This window comes from Artemia franciscana, chromosome 1 (genome assembly GCF_032884065.1).
Source record: "Artemia franciscana chromosome 1, ASM3288406v1, whole genome shotgun sequence".
In the NCBI taxonomy this organism is placed as follows: domain Eukaryota; kingdom Metazoa; phylum Arthropoda; class Branchiopoda; order Anostraca; family Artemiidae; genus Artemia; species Artemia franciscana.
Genome location: NC_088863.1, coordinates 47,503,792 through 47,526,735, shown reverse-complemented (window position 1 = coordinate 47,526,735; position 22,944 = coordinate 47,503,792). Strand labels below are relative to the sequence as shown.

The 22,944-nt window shown below is 35.0% G+C and overlaps 1 protein-coding gene across 9 annotated transcripts in view; it reads left to right on the top strand.

Moving 5' to 3' along the window:
* The window catches only part of LOC136030723 (histone deacetylase 4-like), a 283,933-nt gene extending 270,824 nt beyond the window's left edge, over window positions 1-13,109 (top strand). For all 9 annotated transcript variants that reach the window (XM_065709827.1, XM_065709815.1, XM_065709804.1 and 6 more), the window contains 2 exons: window positions 2,356-2,540; window positions 9,314-13,109. In XM_065709827.1, the coding sequence (XP_065565899.1) occupies window positions 2,356-2,540; window positions 9,314-9,374 (246 nt within the window). In that variant the 3' untranslated portion in view covers window positions 9,375-13,109. The remainder of the gene's footprint in view (window positions 1-2,355; window positions 2,541-9,313) is intronic.
* Window positions 13,110-22,944: the final 9,835 nt, after the last annotated feature.

Sequence of the window (22,944 nt, the reverse complement as noted above, 5' to 3'; positions counted from 1 at the left end):
AAATGATGTGACGTCTCTTTGAGATTGGACTCTTAATTGTCAGATCTTCAATGCGCTCAAGCGACGACACCAGCTAACAAGCTTATTCCAGTGTGTTCGATTGCCAGTAGCTATAATGAATCAGTGCTCGTAGAAAAGATCGGAAGCTATCTAACTACATCTGACAAAGCTGACAATGTTGAAGACCTTGGCCAGGACTGAAGAAATGTCGTCAGATTTTTGAATGCGTCCTACGACGATGTACAACATATGAGCAAAGCAACTAAGCCTTGTTGGTCCTCCTTGGTCATCTATTTCTTAAATGCCTATCTCGATAGCAAGTTAAATTATTATTATTTAGCCCTTTACAGGCCACTATAAGAACGAATACCAGGAAAAATCTCCAACGCTTCCCATGTGATCTCTAGGTCAGACTATTGACAAAAAAATTTTTGTTTGCATGATTTATTCAAAATTGTCAATTTTAGACCACGTTGTAAAAATAAAACATTAGCCTCTCAAGTGTTTAGTTTATTTTTATTTTATTAACTAATTAATAATTTGTTAACTACTTTCGTTAACTCACTGCGCCCTCTACTTTATTTTAATCAAAACAAAATTCAAATTACAAAGTGCTTATAAACATTTGAAAGAGGTTTCAATTTTTTATTTGCCGTTTCAAATGGCCACAGTCAGTCGAATAATCTTGATCCAGCATCTTTTTGCTGATCCAGACACTTAACGCCGTCTACTACTTTTGTATACTAATAATCTGAATTATGTACTACTCCAAAGAAGTTTCGAAAGACTAAAGTATGTACTCACTCCTATCGTTAATTGAGGTTACAAGGTCACATGAGTAGAGGCTAGGCCTAAATCAACGACAAAATCGTTCCGTCTCATCTTTCACTTAATTGTATCCATCCAGCGTCTTTGATAGGTCAATTGTAAAAACAAACAATTATGATTTGATTACAATTTAATTGAAAGCCTGGAATTAATTGCTACCATTCAACTGTTAGATTAATTGATTGTTTCCTTGCTAAAACCATCCCCGCATCAGTTCTGGCACAAACTATTGTCGAAGATATACTAAGCAAGAATTTAAGGTTTTTGTGCATTATATGAAAATGGGATACATGTACCCTATATGTATAGTATTGGGAGTGTCGGAGCGGCTTCGCCGTTGGGTCCTGGCTCGCGGCAGGCTCCTATATATGGATTTTCATTGTCGCTTGTCTTCTAACCACAGACAGCTTGAGCCTTTTCTTAATGTCATGACATCACGGGTTCGATACAGCCACCGTGGGAAAATTGCAGATTCTTTCTTAAAGAATGGGAAAATTGTTTTTGTGGCCAGAAATGTCAATTTGCCGGTTTTAAAAGGAAAAAAGAACTATGTTGCCGATTTCGAAACCAGGCCCCGTCATGGTTACGTGACAGGCCTGTCTGAATGGATTTTTATTGTCACTTATCTTCTAACCGTAGATAATGTGAGCCTCTTCTTGATGTCATGACGTCACATAGGTTTGATACAACCACCACGGTAAAAATGCAATTTCTTCCTTAACGTAATCACCTTTTTAGATCGATATAGTAGCCAAAAATGTCAATATGCCAGTTAAGAAAAAAAACTATGTAGGCGATTTCTAAGCCAGGCTCCAGCACTCGGCATGTTATAGGCTTGTATATATTGATTTTCTTTGTAGGTAACAACCTCCAAATGAGTCATCTTTGTTTGGTACTCTTTCCTCGGGCAAATGGAGAGCTCCCCAGGGAACACACAGAGCGATTAAGGCTAATGATTTGTAATAAACAGTTTCGTTGTTTATGGCATATTTGACAGTCTGTACTGGGTTTTGCGCCACAGTTTGTTGGCGTCGAAGATTGTGATCGTGTTGCTACTAAATGGTTACTAAAAGATAATCAAAATTAGGGCTATCTTTCTTGAAGCTTACGGAAATGCAAAAAAAAAAAACAGGAAAAAAATCAAGGATACATATGGATAAATCAAACGAGCTTGCTTTTCAGCCTGTAAATAACGAATGACAAAGCACATATTCCAGTAAAGACCTCTGTTGAGCTGTCTTCAGTGTTAAAAAAAAGCATTTATGCTATAAATGGGAATTTCAATCTTTGGAAGTAACCGTAACAAAACCAAAAACCTGGCTCTTCCATTTGCTTGTTGTTTTGTTTTATTTATTTTTCGTGCGCCAGGTGTGGTCTTATGACCTGTTTGTTGAAGCTAGGTAGCTTAAGGACGAATGAATGAATGAATGAATGTATTTAATACCCATCCATGGAAAAACGGATGGAGCACAAAAAGAGAGAAAAAAAATCCCTCCTAAGTTTTTCCTTATGTTTTCTGTCTTGCAGACACCTCATTGGCCTGTGATTAAACAAGCTGCACGGACGATTGGGTTATCTGCCATTGAGGCTGCCCGAATACTTGGTGACAGACTTCCCTGTGAAGCGACAATTGAATCTGAAGACACGGACACTGTCTCAGCTATGGCAAGCTTATGCGTTGCTAACACTGGACAGTCAGACACTGAGAATCTGTAAGTCCTTAAATTACATTTCTAAATTCGAAAATATTCAAAAATTGACAATATGAAAAAAGGTAAGGGCGACATTAATCCCCTTGATTAGGAAAAGCGACGGACTTCAAAAATCTAGAATGCATTAAATTTTGCTTGTAATGCTTACAAACTAGTTTTGTTTGCTACTAGTCGTTCCTTTTATTATAAATCCACTTTTTCTTCTTTTTTTTTAAAACCACTTAAGGTTTTTCTTCAGTATTGAGGATATTAGTATAGTTGAATCTGTATTTATATCATGTAAACAAAAAATAAATCAAATTGCTTATTGGCACTATGTATCTAGGAGAGGTTGATTTTGAGGATCCCGGTCAGCAGCTCATCATTTTTACTATTAAAAAAATTTCTCGTTAAATTCGCCAATTTATAGCGCTCAAAAAAGGAAATGTCCCAATCCATCCTCTAAATTCCGACAACTTGGTAATCAATTTTGAAAATTAAGAATTTCTCAAAGTGGATATTTGTAGACAACTGGCTCGCATCTGAATCTAATTTCTAATATGCTCAATTGGTAATTTTAACCTAAGTTATACTCTTCCCCAAAACTCTCTTTTCCATGCTTCTATAGAAAACTAGACTGAACCACTTGTCCCAGCACTTTAACACTTGCTTTAGCACCTTTAGGATGTTGGCCCCTTTTAAGCTGCTTTTTTATTTAGTGGCTACTCTTTACTTTTCAGGAGTGGCTTTAATTGGTTATTTCTAAGAACTTTTGGATGAAAACTGAAAACCCAGATGGCTTGTCTCTTTTACTAGCCGGATCTCTTTCTCTTTAAAGTAAAATTAGCGGACATGTTCATTGTTATTACTTAGCTTACTGAAAACCATAATTTTCTTTTTATAACAATTCAATTGCCCCCTTTTAAGATTCAAGCAATCCGAGATAAGATCTCTAAGTTTTTAAAAATTCTCTTCTAAATTTTGCCACCATTGCAACATCACCTGCAAACAAAGGCATTAAAAACTCTATATTACCTAATTTCGCTGTTTGGGCCGTCAACTCTGGAAAACACCTATAATATCATTAATAGCTAGAGAAAATAGTCTAGGTGAGAATTATGTACCTTGCTAAGTCCTGTGTTGCTGCTAAAGGAGCTGGAAATGGTTCTAACCGAAAACAATTACCCTGATTTTTGTCCCTTCATACGAGGATTGTAAAATTCTCACTGTTTTAGTAAGTAATCCTAATTTAACGAAAACATGAAGCATTAGGACTATGCTAACACTATCAAAGGCTTTATGCATTTCCAGAAATCCTACTTACAAAGTATTTTTGCCCTTACTACACTTAAAAATTCAATGACAAAAAAATTATATCTACTGTTGAATAGCCGGACCTAAAGCGCCCTCTTCTTCTTCCACAACCCTTTTTTATCCCCTCACAAGCTCACTCTTATTTATAACCCTTCCAAATATCTAAAGTAGTACTTAAACTACTTCGAAGGATAATATGCCCCTAATTGCTATCTAACCTGAGGCTTGCTTTATTAAAAACTGGAAATATTAGGGATCCTCCAAGACTCAGACCAGACCATGCTACTCTACACTAAGGTGTTGTGCCTCACAATAACTAGCATCAAAGTACTCTTTAGAGGCTTATTTTTTCCTGTGGATAGCCACCTGGTCCTAGGGCTGAATATCTAAGGGATTTTTCTATTACTTCCTCTACCTCTTCTTTTGTTATTGTTTTGCAATAAACTATTACCATTTAGATTAATTAAAATAATCATTAAGAGTTTGGATCAGCCTCAAATGACGATTCTTTCTTCTTTGACCGTTTAAATTCAAAATGCCTTTTTAAGTTTTTAGTTAGCGTTATATGAGCTAGGGTTCGTTCTTTACTAGGTTGCCCTGAAGGAGCCAATTTAATTTTTATGGGAGCTCTTGACCCTCTTTCTCCAAGAAACTCTAGGCACCCTATGTTAAGTAGAATTAAGTCCCCTTCCGGGCTATTTAGCCATTTCAAGGATGACAAATTACGACTTAGTTCGCCAAAATATGATGACCACGATTCCATGCAAGGCGACTCCCTTGGTCCCCTTAATTTACTGCTTAATTTAATTTTTTTCAACTTTTCGCAATTTTCCGTGTCTTACAAATAAAAAAAAAAAACTGGATTGTTTTTATCGGGTTTCCTGTGCTGTGCCTGTGGTTTTACCTATATGCGTAATTGGGTTTCTTTGCTCCTTCGTTGCTGAATCTTTTTCGTTTTTTTGTTCCTGTGTTTATTCCTGTGCTCCTTCCTTTCTGGGTTGGTTCGCCCTCGTGTTCCTATTTTTTTATTCCTGTCTTGTATCACGCATTTGCTACTCTTTTCATTCCTACTGGGTTTTTGTTTCTGGCTTTGCTGCCTATGTTTCCTCCCTTGATCACTCCCGTGTCAAATTAACCAAAGGCTATCCCAATATTTAGCTTATGCTAAATAGGTTTTGGTAGTTGCTTAATGTCATATCAACTATGAGAAGTTATGCTTTTTATTAATATTCGAATATACTTTACTATGCAAAGATTTTCACCATTGTCCTGCGGTGGCGCAGTGGATTTGACTTTAGCTTGGTAATACGGGACCCAGAGATCGAATCACGCTGCAGAAATGCACTGCAGGGCCGACGCAGGGACCATAGTAGTCAAGAAGCGTCGTTAATTCTTAAAATAATTTTCACCATATGTAGGTTTTTGTATCTTTTCAAAACCTATGTGTGCCATATCATTTGCTACTTCTGTAAAACAAACTAGATCTACGTTGCATGGGGCAACGTGAGGTGTTGCGGCAACCATTGTTCGGCTTCGCCGAGTAAAGTGTTGCAAGAGCAACACTTTGGTTTTGTTTCCTTGCTTCAATTAAACGCTGAAGTTGTTAATCTATAGGGATCTTAAAATGAATACTTAGTACATTAACTCGCAAAAGTTGCAAACCCCTCATTGCAACTAGCAAAAGTTGCAAACCCCTCGTCGTTGAAGATTATTGTAGCCTAACAGCGGATTATTACTTACAAGTCCCCTACATGTCTTACCACTGGAACCAAATTGGTCCCGCCATCAAATACACCGGAAAAAAATAATAGGTACACCAAATAGCAAAAGTTGGGAACCGCTCATTGCCGAAGATGATTATGAGCGAGCAGTCGACTGTTGCTTAAAACTCCCCTATATGTCTCACAATTGGTATCGGCCTATTTTTGGTTTTAGTGTGTACCTTACTACTGAAGTTGTCAACCCTTTTAAACTTTCAAACTGGTATATTTCATGAAGGAATTTTTCTACCAAAGAATGGATGACATACACTTTGATCAGCTCATCAAGAACTATCGACTGCCGTCGAAAAAAAAAATATATCCGTCTTAGTTCAAAAGTTAACTTTCTTGCTGTAGGCCAAGTTTCTAACGTCATCACTTAGAAAGGAGCAAAGGATAAACTTCAATTTCTTTAGCAATGAGAGAACTTTCAAACAGTTCGTGGTAACGAACTGTAGTAAGGAGCGACCCGGCTCAACAGTAAACGAAACTCTAAAAAACGGAATTTCGATACTAAAAGATATATCAAAAGAATCGGATTTTTATGCTGATTTTAAATATATAAGTTTCATCAAATTTAGTCTTTGTCATCAAAAGTTACGAGCCTGAGAAAATTTGCCTTATTTTGGAAAATAGGGGGTAACACCCCCTAAAAGTCATAGGATCTTAACGAAAATTACACCATCGCATTCAGCGTATCAGAGAACCCTTTAGAAAAAATTTCAAGGTCAAATCTACAAAAATGTGGAATTTCGTATTTTTTGCCAGAAGACAAATCACGGGTGCGTGTTTATTTGTTTTTTTTTTGTTTTTTTTTTCCCAGGGGTCATCGTATCGACCAAGTGGTCCTAGAGTTTTGCAAGAGGGCTCATTCTAACGGAAATGAAAAGTTCTAGTGCCCTTTTTAAGTGACCAAAAAAATTGGAGGGCACCTAGGCCCCCTCCCACGCTCATTTTTTTCCCAAAGTCAACGGATCAAAATTTTGAGATAGCCATTTTGTTCCGCATAGTCGAAAACCATAATAACTATGTCTTTGGGGATGACTTACCCCCAACAGTCCCTGGGGGAGGGGCTGCAAGTTACAAACTTTGACCAATGTTTAAGTGTACTGATGTTATCAGGGGGATTTTTTTGGTTTGGGTGTGGGGTTCAGGGGAGGGGTTATATGGGAGGATCTTTCCTTGGAGGAGTATTTCATGGGGGAAGAGAAATTCAATGAAAAGGGCGCAGGACTTTCTAGCATTACTATAAAAAAGAACAATGAAAATATAAACATGAAAAAGTTTTTTTCAATTGAAAGTAAGGAGAAGCATTAAAACTTAAAACGAACAGAGATTATTACGCATATGAAGGGTTCTAAAAATGCTTTAGCATAAAGAGCGAGGTATTTAGAAGGAGATAAATACTTCGCTCTTTATGCTAAAAAATTTTTAAATAATTTCAACTATTTATTCTACGGCCTTTCTGATTCAGGGGTCATTCTTAAAGAATTGGGATAAAACGTAACGTAAGTTACGTAAGTTATGTACGTTTGTCACGTAAGTTAATTCTTAAGTTACGTTTTTTTTTTACTAATAAAAACGTTCGTTAAAAATTAAAAGATCTAGTTGCCTTTTTGAGTAACCGAAAAATTGGAAGGCAACTAGACCTCCTTCCCCACCCCTTATTTCTCAAAATCGTCTGATCAAAACTAAGAGAAAGCCATTTAGCCAAAAAAAGAATTAATATGCAAATTTCATTTTAGTAATTTATGTACGGAGAGCCAAAATCAGACATGCATTAATTCAAAAACTTTCAGAAATTAAATAAAAAAAAACAAGTTTTTTTAAATGAAAGTAAGGAGCGACATTAAAACTTAAAACGAACAGAAATTACTCCGTATATGAAAGGGGCTTTTCCTCCTCGACACCCCGCTCCTTGCGCTAAAGTTTGATTCTTTCTCGCAACTCTACTTTTTAAAACAATAAAAAACTTTAGCGTAAGGAGCGGGGTGTCGAGGAGGAAAAGCCCCTTTCATATACGGAGTAATTTCTGTTCGTTTTAAGTTTTAATGTCGCTCCTTACTTTCATTTAAAAAAACTTGTTTTTTTTTATTTAATAAAGTTTAAGAGGCACATCTGATACCATTTCTCTTCCGCAATCACAAGTGGAAAAACCGAATGATAAACTCAGCTGAAATCACGAACAGAAATGGGTCGAAACAATTGATGGCATAAAAACTGCAGAGGTTAGACCCTTACCACTTTCTAGGAATAAGCTGAAATCGGGGTGCTAGGAAAAAAACAAAACAAAAAAAAAATACGACAAAACCGAAGTGTTGCTCTCGCAACACAATGAAAGAGCTTTCTTGGTACTTACGTGTCATAGCGATCACACTTAATATTATTATATTATCAATATTCATTATAATTATTTTTTTATTTATTATAATTCCTTTTTTTCAGTGCTGGCCATGTTCGGAGAAAATGGTTTAAAACGAGTAATTGCATTATCCACATTGAGTCAACTGTGGGTGATAATATTAACAATAATCTATCATATTAATAATATTATAATTATAAGTGAAGTTAGATTGATCATTCTGAAATATTCCAAAATAAGAAGAAAACATAACGTTTTAGTAACAAAATTATGGAAACTATAACAGAGAACTATGAAAAAGAGGCCTCCTAGAAAGCATTAAATTAAATATCTAACCTAACCACTTCTATATATTAAATATTTAGTTAAAATATACCTGTACTACATCTCGGTCAGGGTAAACTGATTATCTCCGAGTGGAATGCCGCTTTTTGTGAAAAATTGCATTAGAACTTCCATTTCAAGTCGAACGAGTCCCCTCCTAAGTTTGTACGATCATTTTTTCTGTATAAAGGGACCGGGTCAAGTAACAAAAACAAATAAATGAATAAACAGAGCACACTTTGCTCTTTATTAAATCCACCGGATATGGGATACCTATTGAGAAAATTCCAAAAAGAAAAAACTGACTCTTCTAGAACTGTAATTCGCATTACATGAAATAACGTTTAGTCAAATATTGCACTAAGTCTTCGATAGCTCGGTTGGTAGAGTGGTGGACTATAGAGGAGAAATCTACATCCATAGGTCTTTGGTTCAAATTCGGCTAGAAGGAATTTTGTCCACCCGTATTCTTTCTAGTGTTTTAAACTATAATCAGTGTGGCTTATTCCATGCTATACTACACTGATATCATCTGTGCTCGGCTACCCGACAGCTTGAACATTTTCTTAGTTCTGTTTGACCTTTATCAGGTTGCTCAAACTTTCAAACAGAATTTCTGTGAGGATTAAATTAAATGCACAAAGAAACCAAAAATGTATTAAAAACATCTGGAGGGGGATTCGAAAGTCTAGAATGTCCTTGAGTGGAGTATTTCTCTTTTAATACGCTCCCTCTTCCCCTCCCATACCCTAATAATATTATTTGTTGAATCAGAGCTACTCGCCCCCTTGTGATTGTACCTGCGTGGTATCAATTTTACAGTCTTTTTCACTTTTTTCTAGGCTACATAGAGCCACGTTTCAAGCCTTTTTGTGTGTGTGTGTGTGGGGGGGGGGTGAGTATGAAAAATATATCATATCTGTTTAACCATTAAACAACCAAAAAGTACATGGTCGTATTTATTTTGAGGATTTCCATATTCAGTCTTAGCAATCAATTGATAAAAAAAAAAATATATGTTCTTTTTCTCATAGAAGTACGATGACTTCGAGGGAGCAGTCTGAAGAGCCAATGGATCAAGATGAATCAAAGTGATGATAATGATGAATAAAAACTAAAAAAATGCCAAAATAGAATCTAGATTCTGCCGCCTACCTATGTCAATCTTGATACTACTACCAGTGAAATATGTGATAGTTTCAATCATCAGATACACATTGTTGTGCAATCGGTAACGCATATTTTTTTGTTTTTTTTTGCTACGTTATTCTTTGATTTATTTACAGCAAAGACCTTAATTATATTACTAGAATCTAACACTGGGGCTGTACCAACCTTTGATGTCGGGAATTTCAGTTATCATCGTAAGTAGTATCATGAGTTACTACTCGTTTTGGGCGCTGACTGTAGCTTTTTATTTGATCTCAACTGATTATGACTCAACTCACCAGGCTCGGAAGCAGTGTTGTCAATTCACGAAAATTTAAGCAGGGTGGTAAGGACCGTCATCGTTATTTTTTTTTTTTTTTTTTTTTTTTTTTTGTATTCAAGATACAAAAAAGTGTCATTCAAAATCCGGGGCATTTTTCAATTTTTTTTTTTTTTTTATGAAAAGACAAAAACGGCATCTTCACCCTCCCTTCGCTGTATAGTTTGGTACCCCTGCTTAGAGGCAAAACGAAGTGTAGATTCTTCAGTACTTGCAAATTCAAGGTTTCCTTTTTTTGATTTTCGAGTTAAACCAGTAGTTTCTATCCCTTACTGTGATCATCGACCAGGGTAAGCTGTAGTTGACGAAATTAGTAAGAAAGGTAGACTTAAATTCTTTCAAATGTTAAAGGTACGAACGATTATAGTGAATTCGGGTAGTTTATGGTGAAAAAAATAGTAGACAGGTGGAACAGGCCTATTGTGTTCCTTGTTTAACTCTCTGGTTAAATATTGGCCGTCTAAGCAGACCTAAATTAACTTGGAAGCTAATAATTCTTGAAAAACGGAAAGTTGTGTAATCGAACTCAGTATACAACTCTCATGAGGTCAGAGTAAGTGGCTACTTGGCATAGAATGCTTTAGGCAATCTGCAAATTGGACGAAAGGATAATTTGAATGTAATTCTTAAAAGAGAGTTGGATACTTAATTAAAAGAAAGTTGTTTATACTTAACTAACCAAAGATATGAAAATATTGAAAATTTTTATCAGTTAAGTATAGATGGTTATTTTTAATCTGGAGAAAATTTAAGCATAAATAATTATTTTCAGTCAGAGAAAAATTTAGACATTAAAAATATATTGATTCCCAAATAAAACCACACCTTCAAAACAAAGCCCCACCTTATTAAACTATTTGGTGCCATGAAATTTAACTTATTTTTTGCTAATTTTTAACTCACGTTTGCTTTTTTTTGTTTTTTTTTAGCTTGGCACCCGCTCCCGCCAAAACTGCATAATTGCTGCATATGAAATTCTTTTGCATCAACATTCAATTCCCGATTTCTGCTTATTGTAATTGATTAAATCTTAAGATGTATTCGGTTTACCCACTAAATCAACTCCAACAATCCGATTTGATCTTCCCCTTCGTTGGTGCTCCAAATGTCTAATGGTGATCTTGCTCTGCTTGCTTTTTGCAAAAGGATGGCTTAAAATGGCCATGTATAGTGTCTACTAATATCTGGCAGAGCCGTTCCTAGGGTTAGTGGCGACTGAGGAAGATTAATTACAACGCCCTCCTCTTGACTCAAATATAAGCAAAAAAAAAAGTCGAATCAAAGTGAAAAATTGCATCAACGGAGCAACTCCCTAGCCGCGGGGCGCCCTAGGAAACTGCCCCGTTTGCCCCCCCCCCTTAGGGACCGCTCTTATACCTGGTCTTTGGTTTGTAATGATGATTTTTCAATATAATAGTCAAATATAGTTGTTTGGATTATACGTACTAATACTGAGTTAACAAAATTAGGTTTTGATACCTTAATGAATATCCATTTGCTTCCACGAAGCATAAGGAGGGGTCAGACGACTGAATTAAACCAATTCTCTGTTTGACATTTTTCGAAGTACTCCATTCCCGACCTGGTCAAAACTTTAGTAAATTCATGAGCTAGGTTCAATTTTGTGCAATGGATGAGTTATTTCAAAAATTCCCAAAATGCTTTGATTTGCCATCTGAGTTGTCCTATTTATTCATTATTTGATTTTATTTGTAGCCACTTGTTTGGGCTAATTCAAAAGTTACTAAGTTAAACAGTTTAAATTTTAAGAGGAGACAAGGAGAACAGAAAAGTGTTTCCAATTTTATGATTGTATTAAGAAAAAAACTGTCTATTCAAGGAAGACTTGTGTAGGCTAAGTCAAGTTAATTCAACTAAGTCAAACTTAATGGTTAAAAAAAAAACTGTTTTTCAACTAACGTCTCCCATTGAAGACAACGGGTTATAATAGATTTTGGAGAAAGAAAAGAAACATGTGAATGTGATTCAGGGGGAACCAGAAAAAAAGAGGAATAAATTGTACCAATTAATAAAGCTTGCTAAGCGTTACTAAATCGGCTGTAAATTCAAGTTTGGCAAATAATGTATTACATATATCCTTTTGAATTTCCACTGTCGAAATATGGATTAAATTCATTTAGCATTGTTTTGGTTTATTTGCTTTTGTATTTTATCCAAGCGCTATCATACTACTGTCTCCAAATTTGTTCTACAATAATTTACTGGTCTCAAAAACGCATTGTTGACAGTTTTAGTCACTAGAATTACAGGGATTGTAAGGTAAACACGCCTCAGTGTAATTTGCTCTAGGGGGAACACAGGGGGAGGGACAGATTAAAAGAACGCCAAAAATAGGCGAATGATATAGAAAATGATAAAACAAAATCGTAAAAAGCTTCATAGCTTCATAAAAAGCTGGAGTTCTTGGACGAGGATCGAGAAAGCGCACGGGACTGCAGGGGCACCAATTAGACTGAGTGTAATCGATCTCCTGTGTTTTACAAACACTTTGCTTTGGTTGTTTCATCTAAACGACCAAAAAGCAATAAAAAATGCCCCTTTCTCTAGATTTTGAAAAAAAACTTTTTTTAAGTATATCTATTGAACGGTCTTCCCTTTCCCCTCTAGATTTAGACAATACTCTTTTTTGTATCTTATTTGAAAAATAGAAAAATTATTGCCCAACCAGGGGGCTCTACGTTTCCCTGAATTTATGCCTATAGAACCTCCTAGCCTCCATCTTAATTACGAGCCTGGTATTTGTGTCTCAAGCAATTTTTTTAGGGAGGGGGCTTGATATGCTTTAAAACTCTGCTCTCTCCACGAGCTTTTTCGTTGTTGACCAATTAGATAAATTCTCAGCTAAATGCCATTCACACACTCCTCTTCTACTTTATAAGTAGTTAAAGTAGTTCGAAAGGTGAAATATTTGAATGTGTTTGAAATTTGTACATGTCAGATGTGAAATATTATATTTTAATAAGTCTAAAATGTCCCTGGTTGAAATGAAATAAAGCCCTTTTGATATCTAGAAACTGAGGTAGTATTTTATAACGACTGTTAATTTGAAGAAAAAATCAATTTCTGTGTCTGAACATTCCAAGATGTGTTATTTGTTATATTTGTGGTAATTAAGTTTGAATAACAAAAGTAAATGATTGTGGTAAAAAGTGTTGTGGGAAGTCCATTTTGGAGATCTGTTTTTTTGTGTGTGTTTTAGTGTAGCTTCTAAGATATATTCAAAATCTCAGCTGTTTTGCTATTGTTAAGTATGTTTGGTTTAGAGTATATCTAAACGTATTATGTCAGTTTTAATGAAGTAAATAAATTATTTGAGAATATTTTTTTCTCTCACGTTAGTTCTAAAGCATTTCCTTTTCACGACCCTTTTAGTTTAGGCTGTCTGGTTGTAAATCAAAAGTTTCAAAATAAAAAAAAAAATAAAGCAAAGGGAACTTATATCCTATCAAACAGTTTATGGTAACGAACAGTAAGTACGGAGGGACGTGGGTCAAAAGTAACCAAAACTCTAAAAAACGGAATTTTTACGGAGGGACATGGCTCAAAAGTAACCAAAACTCTAAAAAACGGAATTTTTGATACCAGTTGATATATGAAGAGAATCGGCTTGTTATGCTGATTTCAAATACATAAATTTCATTAAGTTTAGTCTTCCCAAGTAAAGACTACGAGCCTGAGAAAATTTGCCTGATTTTCGTAAAAGGAGGAAATACTCTCTAATAGTCATAGAATCTTAATGAAAATCACAACATTAGATTCAGTGTATCGGAGAACCCTACCATAGAGGTTCCAAGCTCCTATCCGCCAAAATTTGGAATAAGGTTTTTGTGTCTGAAGAAAAATCACGGATGGGTATTTTATTTTTTGCCTGAAGAAAGATCACGGACGGGTATTTGTTTTGTTCTGTTTTTTTTTGTATTTGTTTTTTTCCCAGGGATGATTATCGACAGAGTTGTCTTAGAACATCAGGAGAGAGTTCATTCAAACGGAAATCAAAAGTTATAGTGTCCTTTTCAGTGACCAAAAAGATTGGAGGGTAATTAGGCCCTCTCCCACGCCCCAAATCGTCTGATCAAATTTTGAGATACCATTTTGTTCAGCATAGTTGAAAGGCCAATAACTGTGCATTTGGAGATATCATGACTCACCCACAGCCCCTGGGGTAAGGTCTTTAAGTTACAAAATTTGCCCATTGTTTACTTATAGTATTTTTTATTGGGTAGTATTTTTATTTAGTATGCTTGTATTTTTTTGGGGTGGGGGAATTTTCTACTGGTTGGATTTTTCGTGTGGAGAATTTTCCATGGGGAGGGAAGCTCCCAGGGGTGCATTTTTCAGGGGAAATTTTATGCTGTGGTAATCTGCAAGAACTCCTATAAGAAATTCTATTGTCTTGCTTTCTCTTTGCCGACTCAATTTTACGTTTGCAGATATTAAGGGTAACTGTCCGGGGGTAATTTTTCACGAGGATTGAATTGTCTTAAGAAAATATCCGTGAGGAAGAAGGATTTTTCTGTGGAGGTGGAGCCAGATTTCTTGATATTATTTTAAAAAGGTCAGAAATTAAGTAAAAAAATAAGTTTTTTTCAACTAAAAGTAAGGAACAACATTAAAACTTGAAACGAACAGAAACTATTAAGTATATTAGGGGGGTTGCTCCTTCTCAGAACCTCACTCTTTACGCTTAAGTTTAAATTTTGTCCTTCATCCTTAAGAACGACTCCTGAAACACAGCGTTCGTTTAATTAGAACAACAAAAAGTTTTTTTTTAAGTACTAAAAAACTTTAGCGTAAAGATTAAGGTGTTGAGGAGGAGCAACCCCCTCGTATACGTAATAATTTCTTTTCGTTTTAATTTTAATGTTGCTCCTTACTTTCAGCGAAAAAACCTGTTTTTTTTTAATGATGACGAAAAGACTAATGATGGATGGCTATGACATTGCTGGAAGCTACGGTGGTGCTGGTTATAGGAATATCGGCTGTGTCGGTTATGGTTTTCAATGGTGAATGAGCTTTAGCCACAAAAAAATATAAAAAAAAGAAATGATGAAATGTAATTAGTACTTCTGCTGTGATATTTAGCATTGCTACATTATCTTTAAGTCTCTACCAATCATGAAGTCTCAACTTAAGATGGGAATTTCTCTATCCTTTGATTACTGATATTCAGCATCATTCATCCACGAATTTGAAAGTTGCTTTGATTTTTTTTTCTTTTTTTTTTTGAAAAAAATTGATTCAGAAACGAGTGAAAACTAGAAAATATTGTATTTTTTCAGCAATAAATCATTCTACAAGAAACAGTCTACATTATATTGACATTCTCGCTTGTTGAATGGATGGATCTGAAACTAATGAATGTGATGATTTATAAGGGTCTTGTGCTTTCGCTGCATTCAAAAGCTGCAAGGTTTTCGCTAAATCACGGAGAACACTAGTCTAGGAAAAAGCAGTAGTGTCAACTTTGGCAACTCCTTTACTGAAAAACAAAAGATTTTATTGGTTTATTTCTAAACTCATGTCCCAATCTATAAAAGGCACCCACAGTCTCTGTTTCCCTTTCCTCCATTCCGGCTGATTAAAAAAAAAAAAATTCCTCTGGTATATATGATTTGTTCACTCTGGTGATGAATTATATATATTTTGTCTGACAAATTTAATCTATACAGTAGTATGTAGTTTAACGAGAGGCACAAATTCGGCATTTATTCTTGTGATGGCTGTTGCTGCATAAAAAATAAGTATATTCTTCAAGAAATCGAATCCAGTCGAACAGCTTTTGTATGATATCCGCACCAAGTTTTGTAGAGCTAATTGGTTTGCTAAGAACAGCTTTTGACACTTTATCATTGAAATTTAGACTAAATCATAAGCTTGTAAGTTTCTGTTTTTCCAGTTTGTTTCAGATACTCTTTCCCCTCTTGCAAAAATAGCAGCGGCAACCATTGTGTCGTATATTGGATGCCAAAAGGGGGGAGTGGTGTTCTTCTTTCGCTAACATTTTGACCGTTATAATAAAAGTCAAAAGTTCAAAAGGCTCTACTTTTACTATCTTGTAAAACTAATTCGATAATATAACTGTTAAGTAGTATGATTGTCTAATAATAAATTAGATTGAATAAAATAACTCTTGAATAAAACAATTGATTAATACAAAATTAAATTGGATGTTCGAATTGTTTGGAATTATTTTAGCAACTAGAGCAAATCAGCCCTTGCGCTGTGCCGTTTAACGATTTTGGTCTCCTAAACTGTTATAGATGGCATGTAGATGCAATTATTTAGAACTGAAGCCTAATCTCATTTGAAGCCATGTTTAGGATTATAAAATCAGTGTGATAAAAAAGAAATTGGGTGGACTACTTGAGAAAGCAGTTAATTTTGAAGAACATAAAGTTTTACTCTAAGTTAAAGTCTTTAGGAATACTATTTTCTTTCGGGGGGGGTGTGTGCAAAGGCTGAGAAAAAGTCCCTTCGAAAAGTCATTTTTAAATATTACGACTATTTTCACTAAAACAGTTATTCTGAAATTTTGCTCAATTCTATGGAGCTACGGAGGGTGCTTAAGGTGGTTGGATGCCCTCTGATGCATTTATTCACTTGAATTCAAAAGTGTGTTATGCACTAGATCCCATGATTTGAGATCAGATCGAAGGAACCCTCTCCCGAATCTCCACGATCAGCCTTCCGATATGATAAGGAGCGAACAAAAGAAACATTGGGAAAGGATCAAAAAAGTATTTCCTTTTGCTGTGTTCACATTGGCACCTCAATCTTATAATCATAAAACTCAGGAATCATTTTAAATCCACTATTGCAGTTTTGTTCAGTGGTATATTTAGCCAGTGGCGTAATTTTGTCAAAATCCAGGGGGGGGGCAAAGTTGGAGTTGATTTTCCCAAGTCAAGTGGAAATGATAGTGAATGAATGAGCCATTTAGTACCATAAAGGAAAAGATATACTAAGGAAAACTGATCTGTTTTAGTGGATGCTTGAATCATGTAGGGCTATCTTAGACATGACAAGATTTTTGAAGACACATAAATTTCAGCTGAGGGTGAGGAAAATGGGGATCTGGGGGGAGGCAGTTGTCCCCGTGCTCCATAGCAAACTACGACCCTGCCTTTAGCATATTGGCATGCTCAAAGTATTGGCATGTTTGTCATGGCACATTTGTATGCTCAATTTGGAGTTTCTGTTAAAGAAGCGTGCTTCATATCTGTATTGTGTTAAAACATCGTTCGTGATAAGTGATCTATAATCGTGCCCGTATTCAAAAACCGATTTCTGATACCGATTGGATACCGATTTCTGTCAGTGTTGAACACCTTACATAAAATACGAGTTACTGCGTTTTGCAAGTTTTCCAGTTCTGGAATTGTTTAAAATGTGAGTTTCATTTATTTGTTTGTCTTTTTTTTTCTCTTTTTTCTTGTGGTGTGGTTTTTTTTAGTGATTTAAATTTATTTTTGTTTTCTTTCTTTTTTGTTTTCTTCCTTGTTGATAAAGGCTCCCGGACGTGGAGTTGAAATATCTGGAAATTTTTTAATTAATATTTTTGTTGTGTTGTATTTTTAGTACGTTTTGTTCACTGATTGATTAATTAAACCCGTTTTCTCTCTAAAGTTTTAAATTGAAAAGCAGTGTGGTCTAAGAAATTATCCATGTTATGCGCTTTTTTATGAAGTTCATGTTACAGTCTTGGCCTCATATTTGTAGAAAAAAAAAATCTGAAATAGCAGCTTGATGTTTTTTGTGCATGTACGTGTAATATTAACCTAAGATTTGTAATTAGAAAGCTCAAAAATTCCTCTCTACAAATAGAGGTGAAAATGAAAAACGAATATAAAAACATATTGCAAATTCTACTCATATTTATAACTACTGCCTTCGAAAATTCTTCAGTAATAAGCATTGGCAAAAATCAGATACAGTTCGTGAAGCATTTACTTTCCAAATTTTGCTTTCGGGCATGTAAAAAATATGTTGTTTTTTTGTAGAAAAATTTGTGTTGCAGTGTCAACCTTGCATGTGTAATTAGTGAATTCAAAAGTCCTAAAATACTAACTTTGGTGGTTATCAAAAACCATTTTTTAAATCTGCGGTTATCGTGTTTTTATTTTTGTCTTCCTTACCTCAATGTCTATTTTGCTTTCAACAAGCACAAAATTCTCAGACACAAATTTGGGTGAGAAATTGCCAACCATTTTTGTGTTGTAGAACTCTGTGCTGTAGGACGTTCTTTTTGCAAGTTGATCTTCATCTTTGCAATAAATTACCTTAGAAACCCTGAAATACAAGCTTTGGGGAATATCAAACACCGTTCGGAAGAATTGTATATATCATGTTTTTGTTTCAACTTCCATAATGAAATAATTTCTTTTTGTTCAAGAAGCTGGGAAACACTTGAATACAAGCTATGGTGGATATTGTATGCAATTTGTAAGAGATAATAAAGGTCCAATTGGGTTCTTCTCGGATGCCAGCTATGTGCCCCTATTTGTAATGACTTTAAAATTATCAAACGATAGCTGTTGAAAATAAAGAAGCATTTTTTAGATATGTGTGAATCCTTCCCGTGTTTGACCTCTGATAATCACACAAAAATAAAGCGCAATTTTTAACAATTAGGAGCTCAGGTCCTACACAGTCCCTAGAAAATTAATAATTAAAAGATGTCCATACGCAAGAAGTTGGGGAGTGGCCACTGGGCTTTTCGGTAATAAAAACTAAGAATCATTCTGTCATTTTAATTTCAAAAGGTTATAACATGACCGTCTTTCTACTAAAAGGTATCTATGGGTCCTTGTTTTGTAATGGGCTATTAGCATAATTTGGTATCCTTACCCCGGAAGCGTCACCAATTAAGTTGTGGTTGAGTGTTGGGCGCTGAGTTGTCTTTGCTGGATAATTTAACTTCTCGACTGTTCATGTTATTCTTGCCGTTAAACTCTTGGTATCTCAGTTTACGAAATGGATTAAATTTATTCAAACTGAAGTCAAGAGGCAAGTGGAAACTTTGTAAACGAACAAAGATTGATCTAAATGGAAGGGAACCCACCACCGTCTCAATCTTACAACTTCTTAAATTAAGGTTATATTTTTCTTAATTGTGCAATAAGTTTGCGAGCTAAGATTAGAATATTGGAAGCCACGGTAATGAAAGTGGTCAGGTATGGTTTTGAAACACTAGGCACTTTGAAGCAAAGGATGAGGAAGATAAAGGATGCTAAATATTTTAAGACGATGGGTCTAAGGATAGTCTTAGGTACTCCTTTTCCTGACCCAAACAATAAACCCTATCGAAAAGGAAATTCGACCAAACTTTCTAGAGCTATAATGAACAAATATCAAGATGGCTTCGCCACTTTTTATGGACTAGCGATGACATATTTCAAAAGTTCGCTATCCATCTAGGGCCAAGGGAAAAGTAAGTTATCCCCGAGTGGAATGGGAGCAACTCACAATCAGGAATTTAAAGTAAGTCGGAACTTTATTTGACGGGGAAAAGAGAGAAACTTCTAACAGAATGAGGTGGAGAAAGAGCATACACAAAGGTGGTGGCTCAGGTGGCTTGGTGGCATGTTGAGCTGCTAATAGTAGTAATAGTTTGAAAATAATCCGCGGTAATTATTTATTGTTGCGTATTTTAAACAAAAAGTATTTAGCTCAAAGTACTTTCTAAAAATACAAAAGTATTTACCCTGGTAGTATATTCAGCTTAAACGTTTTGAAAGACAGAATCCCTGTAACTACTGGCCGCTCATGCTTTTACATTAAATTTCATAATAATAGCTGCTTGAAAAACATAACCATATAAGACGTACAAAAATAAAATAAACTAGTCTAATATTTAACTAATTTTCATCAAGGTTTTCAATCTTTTAAATTCAATAATTCCAAATATAAAGAGAATAAATTGGCTAAATCAAAATTTTAGCTTTAAGCAATTAATTTTGAACAAAAAAAAGTGCTGCGCAAACTTCCTGATTTTTCCCCCCAGTACCAATTTTCAGCAAAGGACACATTTTATTTGGAGCGTGGTGTCTACAACATTATTTATGGTGATTTATGTTGGTTTTCAGTTTTTATCATTATTATTTGTTGCAATTTATGGTTGCTTTGGGTTTCATTTCTCCATTCTTTTATTCCTTTTAAGTTTTAATATTCCCCTCTACTTTTCGTTGAAAAATTAAGTGTATTTACGCATTCAGTCAGTTTTTTATTAAACCAGACAATATTTGGAATTCAAAATGAAATATGTTTTTTGTTTGTATATATTTATTGACAGAGCCCAACACAGTAAAGTTTCAAATAGTTAAGCATGATTAAATTCTTAGCGGATTTCTATTCTTAGATCCCTTTATCTTCCAATTTTACGCCAGGCTATTCTTGGTCCTATTTCAACATGTGATCCACTATTTCTCTGGATTTTTTGACCCCAATTTAATTTCGGAAATTTTCAAAAGAATTTTCCATGTTTTAATTCTCGGTTCTAATTCAACAGGCAACCCTATTTCCTCCTCCCCCTAGTTCTTGGCTCTAGTAATGAATTTTAATTTCATACAATCTAGACAGAAATGACCTTTAACGTAGTCAATGAGAATTCGTTCACTCTTATGTCCTTTGGCAAAAGCTCCGTTTGCTTGAATTACAGAAACAATTCAACGTACCAAATTTTCAAGCATGTTTGTTATATATAATCGATTTCTGTTCTTTGTTTTCCTTATTGATTTAGAGTACTTTTCCCAAAACATCTTAATTTAGAATTTTATGTTTTCTATTAAAAGACCATTGCCATTTTTCTGAAATTGATATATCTAAAATATTTTTAAAACTTTATTTATGAATAACGTCCAGGCTAGAAACTGGTTATACCTACCACAAGAGCCAGATAATACAAGTAATCGTTCAAAGAAGGCTGAAATAGCTACCCCTCTTTTTTCTCCATTATCCATACGTACTAGCATGTATTTTCGTCTTTTTGTATTTCTTTTTTTTTTAATTAATGAAAGCTTTCTTCAGACCCTGGACAAAGTCTTAGAAATTCTGTTCTTAACCTGTTAGACAAAACATACTTTTATTTTAATCTCCTTTGACGTTTCAAGGTGAAATCGGATGGCCTGGGAATCGCGAATCAGCTGTTGAAATGGGGTAGAAATCCCACAGGAGTCTATTATTACTTGATTACTACTGTTTTAGACCCGGGGACCTTGAAATCAAACTTTTACACAGGAGGAATAACAGCAAGGAAACATGTATTAAATAAAATAAAAAAAATCATTGAAGAACTAAAAAATTGAGAAACTCCATTGTCGGGCTTGGCAGACCCCTAGACATATGCGTGGTAATATACGTGACTATATTCACCGATGACACCCAGGAACGTCAACTTGTGGAGGTAATTACCACCTTCCCCTAATCCCATCTATATTTTGTGAAAATCCCCATTTCCGGTACTTTCATTAAAAAAGAAATTAAAAAGCGATAAAAATTACCCCTCCTAAATTTTAAAGATATATTTTTTTCCTTTCACTATATTTTTGTGCCACTGGTAACATCATACAATGGAAAGTTCCAACGCGCAAAGTATTACATCATTTTCGTGTAGCTTTTGAACTTAAACAAGAATCTAGAGCTGCCTTTTGTCCTTTTTCATTTGTTCCTGGCAGCGCTTTAAGCACGAAACTAGAGAAATAGAAGAGGGGCAGCTTTTATTATTGAAGATCTATTTATGGACAATGGTCTAGCCATAGAGATGATTGTTCAAGATTAGTTTTTTTTTGTCTCAAGCCCGGTTTATTTTCGTGGAAAGTTTTATCTTAAAGTAGTCAATCATTAAACGACGTATAAATATGAAGCAGTTTCTTGTAGATATACTTGATGCCTCAGCTCCATGAGAAGGATCCTTTTAAGATCCCTACTCTTGCTTGTTCAAGAGACTGTTTTAGACATGCATCATAAAGACAAATTTGATCAATGTTTTTGAGTGAAATATTTTATAGTCTCTTGTAAAATAGATACTTCTAAAAATCTTAGATGCTCACGGACATTTTCGCAGAGGATATCTAGGGGAAATTGTCAATACAGAGAGGAAGGAAAGGTTGGAAAGTTCGCTTTTGGTACAAAAGTGCTTTATTTGCAACGAATACTACGGTGTTTTATATATTTTTATGGAGGGTGGAGGAAAATGTATTCCCGTTGTGATTCCCTCGTCTCTTGGAGATGCCCATCGTGATTGTATTATCTGTTGCAACCTAGCAAAGAACGAACTCTAGCCCATAGTCACTGAAAATCGTAATCGGTTTTCGCAATGATAGCAATTGATAGATTTGATAGCAATTGATTTTCGCAATGATAGATTGAATCTATGGGCTAAACTTCTGCCTGAAAAATACGGAAGAAGTTATTTTTGGGTCTGTGATGGATAAACAGGAAAAAGAAATTGAATTCATGTCAAAGAAATCATTCGACTGACGTTACATTTACAGTGGCCTTGTTTCTGGAAGGGGATAGAGGAGGAAAAGTAGTTTCCCTTAATAGTTTGGAAAAAAATTATTGTACAACCAATACCCCTTGACTCTCCTGATGGAACCTCTTGCCTCCATGTTGCCTCCCAACAAAAAGGCTGGAACAAGACCCCTGTACATTTATATACATTCAAAAAGTTAGAACTTAGTCATTTTTTTTTACCATGGATGATCTTATCGTTTTTAGTATCTATGACACCTGCAATATTACAAAAGATGACAATTGACTCCGAACAGCTAAAGAAAAAGGCATGGAACACGAAACAGCAAAATCATATCTATTTGTAAACGAAAATTATACGCAGTGAATTCTACGATTAGAAGACAAAGCAAAAATACATTAGAATGATGGAAAGTACTAGTTTAGCGTGTTGAGTCTGTGAAGGATAAACAAGAAGGAAGGTATTTCCGAGGTTATAGGTATCAGAAAATCCCTGGTTGTTGCTGAATTGTATAACAACACAATTAAAGCAAAAATATAAAGACTGGAAAAGCTGGGGAAGAAGAAATTTCAAATTATAAATAATACCCAAATGTGAATGTAAAATGTAAATTTTTGGTAATATTCGACCCCAGCCCCACATGGCTTTTTGCCCTTTTTGTTCCCTAAATAAAACCTTTTACC